Source organism: Salvelinus namaycush, chromosome 7 (genome assembly GCF_016432855.1).
Source record: "Salvelinus namaycush isolate Seneca chromosome 7, SaNama_1.0, whole genome shotgun sequence".
Lineage (NCBI taxonomy): Eukaryota > Metazoa > Chordata > Actinopteri > Salmoniformes > Salmonidae > Salvelinus > Salvelinus namaycush.
Window position 1 is genome coordinate 11,758,570 of NC_052313.1, and position 14,610 is coordinate 11,773,179.

Here is a 14,610-nt window from a genome sequence, read left to right on the forward strand (position 1 = left end):
CATGTAATTGTCAATAAAAGCCTTTGACACTTATGAAATGCCTGTAATTATACTTCAGTATTCCATAGTAACATCTGACAAAAATATCTAAAGACACTGAGGCAGAAGACTTTGTGAAAATTAATATTTGTGTTCTCAAAACTTTTGGCCACAACTGTACACACACACACACATCTAGTCAAACTCTTTTCCTTTGAGATGAACATTTTCCAACCCTGGTCCTGGAAAGCAGTTGTTTTTACAGGTTTTTGTTCCAGCCTAGCACTAACACATACCAGCAGGGCCCATATCCATAAAGCATTACAGACTAGGAGTGCTGATCTAGGATCAGGTACCCTCTGTCCATGTAATGTTATTCATTATGATCTGCTCTGAGATGCTTTATGAATACCAAAAAAAATGATAATAATCTAAATCAAATATATTTATAAAACCCTTTTTACATCAGAAAGATGGAGAAGGGAATCATAAAATGTGTAATTCTTGGCACAGCCAAGCTGACAAGGTGGTGCAGCGCCCCCCTTGTTTGGGGAGAACCCTGCCATAGTGACCATACAGAGCCTTCTGAAAGAATATACCCACTGACTTATTTCACACTTTGTTGTCACAGCCTGAATTAAAAATGTATTAATTGTATTTCTCTCTCACCCATCTACACACAATACCCCATAATGACAAAGTGAAAAGATGTTTTTAGAAATGTTTACATTTACATCTCAGTATGTGTTGACCATATATCTAATGCTGTCTGGACCAAAATATTATAGCATGTCATACTATTTCTGGCCAGACCGCGTCAGATACATGGTCTATATATAGAGGGGTGCTGTTCCACTCGCTTAGATGCTTTCTCCGGTGATATAGTTTTAGCAGACAGGAAAAGGCGAAGTGAGAGGGCTAACTCTTACCTAAATCTGTCCAGTACAAGACCAATGCTGTTCTATGGGTATAATGTGCAGACCTGTGTGTGGAGGAGGGGTGTTTGGACAAGATATGGTGCAGCTCTCCAGAATGTGCTCAGCTGTCTACCGCCAATTCTTGCCCATACATTTTTTCATTGTGTGAATTCTTTGCCCTTTGATGGTACATTTTTGATCAATTCCCCATTATATATGTCTCCAGTAGGCCTAGTAAATGTACTGTTATTCCCTCATCATATGGTTACATACACTTCTATCAATGCATGTATTAATTACAGTAATTCACCGTTCTCATTCTCGGAGTGGAAACATTGCTTGCAGAGTTCACAACCTTCTAAACTTGTGATAAACACGTTTTGGTTTTGTCCAAAAGTTTTGGTTTTGTTTTTTCACTAGCAATAGCTCAAATCAAGACAGATAGAAAGGGAGGCAGACAGGTGGAGAAGAGAGATGATTGTGATTGAAAGAACCAGAAATTTCATCAGGTTATTTTCTACTGTTTTTATTTGTCAGCTTTACTTAGTTGAGATGGAAGTTACAGGCCTACTGCTACATTGGCCTATAGGCTATCTCGGAGTTCTATGAGCTCATTTCTTTAGCCGCCAATGGATCACAGTGTATCAATGTGTTCATAAGGCAGAGGCTGCTGCTCTCACCTCAGTTGAATTTTAACATTTTATCATTTTATTTCAGATTTTTATGATTAACCACGTGACAATGATTTTGAGAAAATAAAATGTTATTATTGAAATTAAACTGTTCCACAAAAATGTGCATATAAAAGATAGATCGGTAGAAATGGTAGGATAAATTGTAAGCTTCTCCAAACTTGAAACTCACCAGCTGCCTATGGTCTTTACTATTACACCTATTGAAACTAATTATGAACGCGCATGCGGGTGCACACATGGCCGGCCCAACTGAATTGTTCTGGCGCCGGCCCTGCCCTGAGTCAATACTTTGTAGAATCACCTTTGGCAATGATTACAGTTGAGTGTGTGAGTCTCTAAGAGCTTTACATATCTGGATGGTGCAACATTTGCCCATTTATTATTTTCAAATTCTTCAAGCTCTGTCAAATTGGTTGTTGATCATTGCTAGACAACCATTGTCAGGTCTTGCCATAGATTTTCAAGTAGATTTAAGTCAAAACTGTAACTCGGCCACTCAGGAACCATCACTGTCTTCTTGGTAAGCAACTTCAGTGTAGATTTGGCCTTGTGTTTTAGGTTATTGTCCTGAGAAATCAAATGGAACCCTGTTTACAACTCTGTACAGAAAAGAAACGGACAGAAATGCTCTTTACAGGTGGACAGCTTCCATCCTGAGCCATTAAAAAGAGGACTTCCAAGAAGCCAATCTTTTAGACTGCGCCGTATATGCCACTCCACAGAGGATTATCTAGAAAAAGCAGCGAAGATGCGCATTAGGTTTCTAAGAAGAGGCTATTCGTCACAATGTGTGGATGAAGCTCATAATTTGGCATTGGAAAAAACACGAGATGAACTGCTACAAAAAAGACCCGCTAAAGAACACTCCGTAATGTTCAGAACCACATATACTTTGAACTCGCGAAAAGTGGGAGATGTGGTCAAGAAACTGGGAGATGTGGTCAAGAAACACTGGCATATTTTACCACCACTTATTGTGTATAGGCGAGGTCGCAATTTACGCGCTAAATTGGTTCATGCCAACTGCCAGCCACAAAAGAAAATCAGCCAGGCTCTTTTACAGCCTCTACCAAATGGTAGCTATAAATGCAGAGGATGCGCACAGTGCAACAATATGATGAAGTGTGAATATTTCTGCCACCCACACACAGGAAAACAGTTCCAAATAAATTACATTATTACGTGTTCCACCACCCATGTTATTTACATTATTAAATGTCCATGTGGGCTCTGCTATGTCGGTAAAACCTCCCGCTCTCTCAAACAGAGAATTAGCCTATGTATGTTATGTTGTGAATTTGAACATGAGTTATGTTCCTATTTAAGATTACTCTGATGTTTTTCATACGATGATTAATGAAAACGTGCTATGTCTTCATTGTTGTTTTACAGACGTGTTTAATACGTCTTATTTACACACTTTATTCGAATATTTATGAAATGCATATTGTTATATTTGGTAGCACTTATTTATTTTTCCTTCGCCTCCAACCCCTTTCGATGCGTGTAACGGATGTGGGTGGGGCTAGGTCTACATAACGGTGCTAATTTTTAGATAATCACAAAAGCTCTGACGAAGGCCGTGAGGCCGATACGCAAGCTTATTAAAGATCAGTGATACTATTAAGAGCAGTGTGCGGTTTCCTTTTTCCTTCATCAGGTTATTGTCCTGCTGAAAGGTGAATTCATCTCCCAGTGTCTGGTAGAAAGCAGACTAACAGGTTTTCCTTTTCACTCTGTCAGTTAGGTTAGTATTCTGGAGTAATAAGTACAATGTTGTTGATCCATCCTCAGTTCTCTCTTATCACAACCATTCAACTCTGTAACTGTTTTAAAGTCACCATTGGCCTCATCTTCATATCCCTGAGTGGTTTCCTTCCTCTCTGCAAACTGAGTTTAGGAAGGACGCCTATATCTTTGTAGTGACTGGGTGTATTGATACACCATCCCAAGTGTAATTAATAACTTCACCATGCTCAAACGGACATTCAATGTCTGCTTTTACACCCATCTACCAATAGGTGCCCTTCTTTGCATGTCATTGGAAAACCTCCCTGGTCTTTGTGGTTGAATCTGTGGTTGAAATTCACTGCTCGACTGGGGGCCCCCACAGATAGTTATTTCTCGGGACGCTCTGCATAATATGTATTATTCCTGGTGTTGAAACCTGAAAGATTCTCTGGAAAATATTCATCCCATGAGGGGAGTGAACAAATGCACATTTTATTGGGAAGAACAAGAGAATGATAACATGCATGACTCATGCACACACAAACTGAGCACAGGGTGAGTGTAATCTGTGGGAGCAGTGACATTCAACACAACAGTTATTAAATCATGACTTTTAGGAGCAACAACTCAGCAGATGAATATCTCGTCCGTTCTATTCTAGATCGACTTTATCATTGACCATTCAGGGTTAAAGAAACACACAACACTGGGTTCATGTTTGCTTGTATCATTTTTACTTCCTCTACTGTGAAAGGAAGTGGATGCTTCCCCCGTACCACACACCCACACCACTGTTAGATACTGATGTCAGTGTTTTTGCTGCAGCATCTGGTCTCCCATCCAGGACATTCAAAGAACATGTTTGTGTTCTTTACAGGTTCGCAGAACCATTCATTAGGTTCATTAGGCTACACTGTAAAAAAACATGAAACGTGACGTGTTTAAAACTTTAACGTTAGACATTTAGATTTGCCAATAAGTGTTCTCATCCTAAACACAAGCATTTAGAATGCAAGATTAAACATGATAGTGAGCTTTTTCCGGTTAGTTTCCAACCAGGAGAGCACCTTCATCTCCTAAGTGTTCACATTTTAAACACTAGTGTTTACTTTCCCATAGTCCTGTTAAGAGTGGCTTTAGTCAATAGAAATGGATGTGACTTTCCATGCCTTCTATTCAGATCAGTATTAGGAATGTCTGCCACCTTTCCCTCTTCAAAAGGACCATAATGGAAATAAGCTGTTAAGATTTATTGTGTTATCCTTGATGATTTCCTTCAATTGTATGTGGAGGCGTCACCAGCTGGAGCGCCCTTATGTATAGATTTTACAAATTGTCAAATAAATTCAATCAATCAATCAAATCTACCTTTTCAGCACAACTGAACAAGACATTTGATTCAAGAAATGTTTCCATTCCCGTGGTGTTATTGTTTCTCAACTGTGTTGAGTTCAACTCTCTGAGTGAAAAAGACATGGGCGGGGCCTCATTATCAGTTTTGTCCAGCATGTTTGGTTGCAGGTTGATTTTTAGAATAGTTTGTTTTAATATCTATGTTTCCTCCTGCACATTGATTGATTACTTGATTGTATACTATACAAAGATAAATAACTTGCATTTTTCTAAACTAATCCAATCTGTAAGGGGTTGGATTTATTACACCCGTTGCTGAGATGGTGGTTCCAGTTTAGATGGTTAAGCTGGTCTTGTTTGTTAAGTCCTTCACCACAGCAGTCATTCTGAGTGCAGGTTTGGGTGAAAAAATATTGGCTTTAATATTTTATTTATTATATATATTTTTATAATACAAAATATCCACATACAAAACGACAACATACAGATGCACACAAACATCCACGACATCACTCCTGCCAGGACCCAACTGCTCACACCCCTCATCTCCAGCGCCTGCATCACTCTCCGCCACATGGCCTTAAACTGCACCATTTTGTTTCTCTCCGTCGCCCACGCACTTGCAACCTTTAGATAGTAAAGCATTTGACCTTTGGTTGATTTCGAGTTTTCAAAAGCTGCAATATGTAACTTTTTTTAGGCGGACCGACCAAATTCACATAGAAATGTGTGTTATAGATCTCAATGAAAGCAAGTCTAAGAAGAGGTAGATCAGTTCTATGTGCGCTATTTCTACACTTTCTGTTCTTAAGTTTAGTTTTTTGCGTATTTCACTTTCGGTTTTATACACCAGCTTCAAACAGCTGAAAATACAATAGTATTGGTTATGCAAATATATATTTCAGAGCGGTTTAGACAGTACAATGATTCTCTACACCTACCTGTTGGTTTTGCCACATAAACTGAAATTAGAAGAACTTTTGGAATTTTAGCAACCAGGAAATGGTGGAGCGATTTTTAGTACAATCTTTAACTATACATTTTTTTTTTCAAGAAGATTGACGAGAAAAGTATCATCTAACCGATTGGGTATCTCACTGCTCCCCCATATGCCATGTCTTGACTGAAAAAATATTTAAATTGTTGGATATACACCCTCCATCTGTATTCCAATAAGATTTAATCACTTCACAAACCAGTGTATTGTGACTTGCAGGTCTGATGTGGCCCATGAGTCAAGATTTTCAGAACACATTATGGAGGATAACAAGGTCATAACTAAACAACTGATGACATGTATAATATGTGAATGGCCTTTAGTTATTGCCAAGTTGGAGTATATTTTATATTTTAAAAAGTAACATGTTCAGGTATGGTCAATCAAGTTATTGAAATCAACAACCATGTCCCTCTCACCAACAAACACAGTCATACTTTTAAACTCGGACAAAACAGAGATGCTTGTTCTAGGTCCCAAGAAACAAAGAGATCTTCTGTTGAATCTGACAATTAATCTTGATGGTTGTAAAGTCGTCTCAAATAAAACTGAAGGACCTCGGCATTACTCTGGACCCTGATCTGATGACGGATTACAAAAAGAAAACCAGCCCCGTCGCAGACCAGGATGTCTTGCTCCCAGACAGACTAAATAACTTTTTTGCTCGCTTTGAGGACAATACAGTGCCACTGACACGGCCCGCTACCAAAACCTGCGGGCTCTCCTTCACTGCAGCCGAGGTGAGTAAAACATTTAAACGTGTTAACCCTCGCAAGGCTGCAGGCCCAGACGGCATTCCCAGCCGCGTCCTCAGAGCATGCGCAGACCAGTTGGCTGGTGTGTTTACGGACATATTCAATCAATCCTTATCCCAGTCTGCTGTTCCCACATGCTTCAAGAGGGCCACCATTGTTCCTGTTCCCAAGAAAGCTAAGGTAACTGAGCTAAACGACTACCGCCCCGTAGCACTCACTTCCGTCATCATGAAGTGCTTTGAGAGACTAGTCAAGGACCATATCACCTCCACCCTACCTGACACCCTAGACCCACTCCAATTTGCTTACCGACCCAATAGGTCCACAGACGACGCAATCGCAACCACACTGCACACTGCCCTAACCCATCTGGACAAGAGGAATACCTATGTGAGAATGCTGTTCATCGACTACAGCTCAACATTTAACACCATAGTACCCTCCAAACTCGACATCAAGCTCGAGACCCTGGGTCTCGACCCCGCCCCGTGCAACTGGACTTCCTGACGGGCCGCCCCCAGGTGGTGAGGGTAGGTAACAACATCTCCACCCCGCTGATCCTCAACACTGGGGCCCCACAAGGGTGCGTTCTGAGCCCTCTCCTGTACTCCCTGTTCACCCACGACTGCGTGGCCATGCACACCTCCAACTCAATCATCAAGTTTGCGGACGACACTACAGTGGTAGGCTTGATTACCAACAACGACGAGACAGCCTACAGGGAGGAGGTGAGGGCCCTCGGAGTGTGGTGTCAGGAAAATAACCTCACACTCAACGTCAACAAAACAAAGGAGATGATTGTGGACTTCAGGAAACAGCAGAGGGAGCACCCCCCTATCCACATCGACGGGACAGTAGTGGAGAGGGTAGTAAGTTTTAAGTTCCTCGGCGTACACATCACGGACAAACTGAATTGGTCCACCCACACAGACAGCGTTGTGAAGAAGCCGCAGCAGCGCCTCTTCAACCTCAGGAGGCTGAAGAAATTCGGCTTGTCACCAAAAGCACTCACAAACTTCTACAGATGCACAATCGAGAGCATCCTGTCGGGCTGTATCACAGCCTGGTACAGCAATTGCTCCGCCCACAACCGTAAGGCTCTCCAGAGGGTAGTGAGGTCTGCACAACGCATCACCGGGGGCAAACTACCTGCCCTCCAGGACACCTACACCACCCGATGTCACAGGAAGGCCATAAAGATCATCAAGGACAACAACCACCCGAGCCACTGCCTGTTCACCCCACTATCATCCAGAAGGCGAGGTGCATCAAAGCAGGGACCGAGAGACTGAAAAACAGCTTCTATCTCAAGGCCATCAGACTGTTAAACAGCCACCACTAACATTTAATGGCCGCTGCCAACATACTGACTCAACTCCAGCCACTTTAATAATGGGAATTGATGGAAATTTATGTAAAAATGTATCACTAGCCACTTTAAACAATGCCACTTAATATAATGTTTACATACCCTACATTACTCATCTCATATGTATATGTACAGTATATCACAAAAGTGAGTACACCCCTCACATTTTTGTAAATATTTGAGTGTATCTTTTCATGTGACAACACTGAAGAAATGACACTTTGCTACAATGTGAAGTAGTGAGTGTACAGCTTGTATAACAGTGTAAATCTGCTGTCCCCTCAAAATAACTCAACACACAGCCATTAATGTCTAAACCGCTGGCAACAAAAGTGAGTACACCCCTAAGTGAAAATGTCCAAATTGGCCCCAAAGTGTCAATATTTTGTGTGGCCACCATCATTTTCCAGCACTGCCTTAACCCTCTTGGGCATGGGTTCACCAGTGCTTCACAGGTTGCCACTGGAGTCCTCTTCCACTCCTCCATGACGACATCACGGAGCTGGTGGATGTTAGAGACCTTGCACTCCTCCACCTTCCATTTGAGGATGCCCCACAGATGCTCAATAGGGTTTATGTCTGGAGACATGCTTGGCCAGTCCATCACCTTTACCCTCAGCTTCTTTAGCAAGGCAGTGGTCGTCTTGGAGGTGTATTTGGGGTCGTTATCATGTTGGAATACTGCCCTGCGGCCCAGTCTCCGAAGGGAGCGGATCATGCTCTGCTTCAGTATGTCACAGTACATGTTGGCATTCATGGTTCCCTCAATGAACTGTAGCTCCCCAGTGCCGGCAGCACTCATGCAGCCCCAGACCAAGACACTCCCACCACCATGCTTGACTGTAGGCGAGACACACTTGTCTTTGTACTCCTCACCTGGTTGCCGCCACACACGCTTGACACCATCTGAACCAAATAAGTTTATCTTGGTCTCATCAGACCACAGAACATGGTTCCAGTAATCCATGTCCTTAGTCTGCTTGTCTTCAGCAAACTGTTTGCGGGCTTTCTTGTGCATCATCTTTAGAAGAGGCTTCCTTCTGGGACGACAGCCATGCAGACCAATTTGATGCAGTGTACGGCGTATGGTCTGAGCACTGACAGGCTGACCCCCCACCCCTTCAACCTCTGCAGCAATGCTGGCAGCACTCATACGTCTATTTCCCAAAGACAACCTCTGGATATGACGCTGAGCACGTGCACTCAACTTCTTTGGTCGACCATGGCGAGGCCTGTTCGGAGTGGAACCTGTCCAGTTAAACCGCTGTATGGTCTTGGCCACCGTGCTGCAGCTCAGTTTCAGGGTCTTGGCAATCTTCTTATAGCCCAGGCCATCTTTATGTAGAGCAACAATTATTTTTTTTCAGATCCTCAGAGATTTCTTTGCCATGAGGTGCCATGTTGAACTTCCAGTGACCAGTCAGTATGGGAGTGTGAGAGCGATAACACCATATTTAACACACCTGCTCCCCATTCACACCTGAGACCTTGTAACACTAACGAGTCACATGACACCAGGGAGGGAAAATGGCTAATTGGGCCCAATTTGGACATTTTCACTTAGGGGTGTACTCACTTTTGTTGCCAGCGGTTTGGACATTAATGGCTGTGTGTTGAGTTATTTTGAAGGGACAGCAAATTTACACTGTTATACAAGCTGTACACTCACTACTTTACATTGTAGCAAAGTGTCATTTCTTCAGTGTTGTCACATGAAAAGATATACTCAAATATTTACAAAAATGTGAGGGGTGTACTCACTTTTGTGATATACTGTATATACTGTACTCTATATCATCTACTGCATCTTGCCATCTTTATGTAATACATGTATCACTAGCCACTTTAAACTATTCCACTTTATGTTTATATACCCTACATTACTCATCTCATGTGTATATACTGTACTCGATACCATCTACTGCATCTTGCCTATGCCGTTCTGTACCATCACTCATTCATATATCTTTATGTACATATTCTTTATCCCTTTACACTTGTGTGTATAAGGTAGTAGTTGTGGAATTGTTAGGTTAGATTACTCGTTGGTTATTACTGCATTGTCGGAACTAGAAGCACAAGCATTTCGCTACACTCGCATTAACATCTGCTAACCATGTGTATGTGACCATTAACATCTGCTAACCATGTGTATGTGACCATTAACATCTGCTAACCATGTGTATGTGACAAATAAAATTTGATCTCTCTTTTGACGAACATATCAAGACTGTTTCAAGGAAAGCTTTTTTTCATCTACGTAACATTGCAAAAATCAGAAACTTTCTGTCCAAAAATGATGCAGAAGAATTAATCCATGCTTTTGTTAGTTCTAGGTTACACTACTGCAATGCTCTACTTTCCGGCTACCCGGATAAAGCACTAAATAAACTTCAGTTAGTGCTAAATACGGCTGCTAGAATCCTGACTAGAACCAAAAAATGTGATCATATTACTCCAGTGCTAGCCTCCCTACACTGGCTTCCTGTTAAGGCAAGGGCTGATTTCAAGGTTTTACTGCTAACCTACAAAGCATTACATGGGCTTGCTCCTACCTATCTTTCCGATTTGGTCCTGCCGTACATACCTACACGTGCGCTATGGTCACGAGACGCAGGCCTCCTAATTGTCCCTAGAATTTCTAAGCAAACAGCTGGATGCAGGGCTTTCTCCTATAGATCTCCATTTTTATGGAATGGTCTGCCTACCCATGTGAGAGACGCAGACTCGGTCTCAACCTTTAAGTCTTTACTGAAGACTTATCTCTTCAGTAGGTCATATGATTGAGTGTAGTCTGGCCCAGGAGTGAGAAGGTGAACGGAAAGGCTCTGGAGCAACGAACCGCCCTTGCTGTCTCTGCCTGGCCGGTTCCCCTCTCTCCACTGGGATTCTCTGCCTCTAACCCTATTACAGGGGCTGAGTCACTGGCTTACTGGTGCTCTTTCATGCCGTCCCTAGGAGGGGTGCGTCACTTGAGTGGGTTGAGTCACTGACGTGATCTTTCTGTCTGTGTTGGCGCCCCCCCTTGGGTTGTGCCGTGGCGATCTTTGTGGGCTATACTCGGCCTTGTCTCAGGATGGTAAGTTGGTGGTTGAAGATATCCCTCTAGTGGTGTGGGGGCTGTGCTTTGGCAAAGTGGGTGGGGTTATATCCTTCCTGTTTGGCCCTGTCTGGGGGTATCATCGGGTGGGGCCACAGTGTCTCCTGACCCCTCCTGTCTCAGCCTCCAGTATTTATGCTGCATTAGTTTATGTGTCGGGGGGCTAGGGTCAGTTTGTTATATCTGGAGTACTTCTCCTGTCTTATCCGGTGTCCTGTGTGAATTTAAGTATGCTCTCTCTAATTCTCTCTTTCTCTCTCTCTCTCTCGGAGGACCTGAGCCCTAGGACCATGCCTCAGGACTACCTGGCATGATGACTCCTTGCTGTCCCCAGTCCACCTGGCCGTGCTGCTGCTCCAGTTTCAACTGTTCTGCCTGCGGCTATGGAACCCTGACCTGTTCACCGGACGTGCTACCTGTCCCAGACCTGCTGTTTTCAACTCTCTAGAGACCGCAAGAGCGGTAGAGATACTCTTAATAATCGGCTATGAAAAGCCAACTGACATTTACTCCTGAGGTGCTGACTTGCTGCACCCTCGACAACTACTGTGATTATTATTATTTGACCATGCTGGTCATTTATGAACATTTGAACATCTTGGCCATGTTCTGTTATAATCTCCACCCGGCACAGCCAGAAGAGGACTGGCCACCCCTCATAGCCTGGTTCCTCTCTAGGTTTCTTCCTAGGTTTTGGCCTTTCTAGGGAGTTTTTCCTAGCCACCGTGCTTCTTCACCTGCATTGCTTGCTGTTTGGGGTTTTAGGCTGGGTTTCTGTACAGCACTTTGAGATATCAGCTGATGTAAGAAGGGCTATATAAATAAATTTGATGGGTGGGTCTCTCACATTCACCTGAAATGCATGCTGGGAAATATGCAAATTGTGCTTTACACCCTACACTGTTAAAACCTCATCCCCAGTGTTTAGTTTTTAAAACCTAAAACGCATTGTGCTAAATAAATATGTTAATGTGTTTAAAAAGTGTTATGGTGAATAAACATGTTGAGGTATTTACAATTTAAACACTGTGAAGCATTTTCATTGACATTCTAAATGCATTGACACAGTTAAAAAGTGCTACAGATCCTAAACACTTGGTTGTACAATGCTCTTGAAACACAATATGGGAACAACAACATTGATTTGAGTGTGTGTTGTCATTGTTACTCACTCTGACAAAGTTGTCTGGGAACAGCCCCCTCCGTCCGTCTATCTCTCCTTTCCACCACCCTCCGTCATCCTTGGTTACCTTGACGATGATGTCACCGACACGCAGACTCAACTCATCCTCCTGTTGAGCCTCATAGTCAAACTCTACCACCGCCTCCACTGGAAACACACACAGAGACAGAGAGAAAAAGAAAGACAAGAGAGACAAGAGAGAAAAGACAAACTATTTAGACTTAATGGCTAACAAACTTAAGCCTGAATCTTAATGTGAGAGATCTGTGCCGAAGTCATCAACTTTTCCATTGACATGAATGCATCATTTAGTTCCTGTTTTTTATTTATTTTTAATTGTAGTCATTTACTGCATTGACTGATAGGGTCTAGGAACATAAGCATTTCGCTGCCCCGCCATAACACCTGCTAAACTGTGCAGGTGACCCATAAAATGTTATTTGATTTCCGCAATAGTTGAGTTGTGTTTGCATCCCAAGTCAGGAATGCGCCCAAAGAGAATAGCTCAGTTTGTAAAAGGACACACAAATACACAGATCGCTGTCATAGTTGTGTGGGTGGTGGTGGGGATGTAACCACGGGAATGGTGGAATGAGACGGAGGACTGCTATAACTCAATCCTCCTCCTCCTAGCTCCCAACCCCTAAAACATCCTTTCTCATTCTCTCCCTATCTATCCCCATCTACCCTGTGCCTCTCTGTACTGAGAGAAAGAACAGAGGAACCATATGTGTGTACCAACTATGCCTGTAGACATAATACACTCCCAACTCAGTAGTAGAGCACACACACAACACTGATGACACACTGCAGCTGCATCATGAATATTCATATGTCAGCTGGCCACCAATAACAATCCCCATGGAGGTGCTGCTGAGGTGTCTGGTTACCATGGGGACCAGGACTCCAACTGATGGTGCCAGGTGGTGTCTGTAGGTATCTGAATGAGTATATTATTGGTCACAACTAGGGGGGTGGCTTATACAGGCACTACAGGAATAGAATGAAGAGAGGAGAAGAAGAAGAGAGGAGAGGATTGAAATAATAGAGGAGGAAGAGAGGAGGGGACATCTGGCCTATCTCAGTCTGTATTACAGTGAAGATCATGAAGCTGTTTTCTCTTCCGGTTCTCCCCCTCCTCTCTCCCCCCACTTCTCCCTGGGGTTTACCTGGAGGGAGCTTCACTACCTATCAGTAACTCTACAACTAAACCCATTTACACTCAGTTAGGCTATATTCGAGCAAAAATGGGGAGAGGAAGAGCGAGATAGGGGAAGAGAGAGGACGGAGAATGAAAATGTAAACGTGTCATCATCTGTAGCACATCAATGTCTTCTTACTGTCTGCTGTACTCGCAACACACACGCAAGTTCCCCGCCTAAGCATCGCGTTATGATCATCAGCACACGCAGCTAACGAAAACATAGTTTAGACTACATTCAGCATCTGTACTGTAAAGTATCCAGGTGTGTCCAGTTGTGTTTAGGTTTTCTACTGTTACAACTATAAATTGACGAATCACAAAGGTAAAAAAATATATTAAAAAATCATCTTGTCTCAACTCACCCATCTGTTCCCGTGACGCTCAGCTACTGCTGACTGACTACCGTGTTAAACGGGAAAGGCAGGAATCCTGGTTATTCGGTGGACCGAGTACAAGCCCCAGCCGCCCGCACGAAAACTCCGTTATGACAGCGCTGCAGCCGGAGGGACGTGAGATGGAACCATATTCCTTCCGCTTTATCTCCTTATCACACCAGACAGCAGTCAGATAGCGGAAAACCACTGATGTACAGAAAGATCTGCGCGCTCGCTTTCTCTTTGCCCTGAGCTGCGTACCACGTCAGTACAAAAAATATCGCGAGAAATCACGAATCTTCCACCAAAAGATTGGGTGCGTTCCAGATACACAAACGATATAATTTTTTTTATAGGCCTATACAGTGGCGACCCGTCATTCCGGGCAGGTTGGGCAGAGGCTAGCTTCAGTCCTTTAGAAAGGGTAGACATCCAAAATTTCAGGCCTTTGGGTCCTACCATAGAGTTATATTAAAAGTGCCCTTCCAAGAAGGCTCAAGGTCATTGGCCACAGAAATGAGGTCAAGTCACGTTATATGTACAGTAGCTTTGATTGGACTGATCATGTCAACATCTTACTTTCACAATCTCAACTAGCAATCATCCTCGTGGATCAAGTCTACTGGCAAATCCTTCTTAATCCTTGTCAAATTAAGAGAAATAATGAAGAGAAAATATAGATGAAACGTATCAGTGCTCATCGGCCATTGAACAGAAACATTACACAACAAGTTGGAAAACTTAAATTCAACAATGAGTTGTTTGGAAGGAATCGGTGACAGTGGATAATCGCAAACATTGCAACTGGGAAGTCAGACTGGGAACATATGTTTTGAACGGTCATCCAACTTTTCTTTAATGACAAAAAATGCTGCTGCATAAATTATGTAATATGCCAGGAAGATATGGTCAACCATATCAGCTATGTTGTTTTTTTTAAAGGCAGTAAACGA

General features: G+C 42.9%; 1 protein-coding gene across 2 annotated transcripts in view; it reads right to left on the reverse strand.

Moving 5' to 3' along the window:
- Nucleotides 1-13,909, reverse strand: part of LOC120050962 (SH3 domain-containing kinase-binding protein 1-like) — a 51,962-nt gene extending 38,053 nt beyond the window's left edge. Inside the window, exons 1-2 of one of the 2 annotated variants that reach the window (XM_038997512.1) lie at nt 13,646-13,909; nt 12,069-12,226 (exon numbers count right to left, since the gene is read on the reverse strand). In XM_038997512.1, coding sequence (XP_038853440.1) covers nt 12,069-12,226; nt 13,646-13,649 — 162 coding nt within the window. In that variant the 5' untranslated portion in view covers nt 13,650-13,909. Of the gene's footprint in view, nt 1-12,068; nt 12,227-13,645 lie in introns of those variants that run through there. The other variant, XM_038997511.1, reaches the window with a different exon arrangement.
- Between the last annotated feature and the right edge of the window lie 701 nt (nt 13,910-14,610).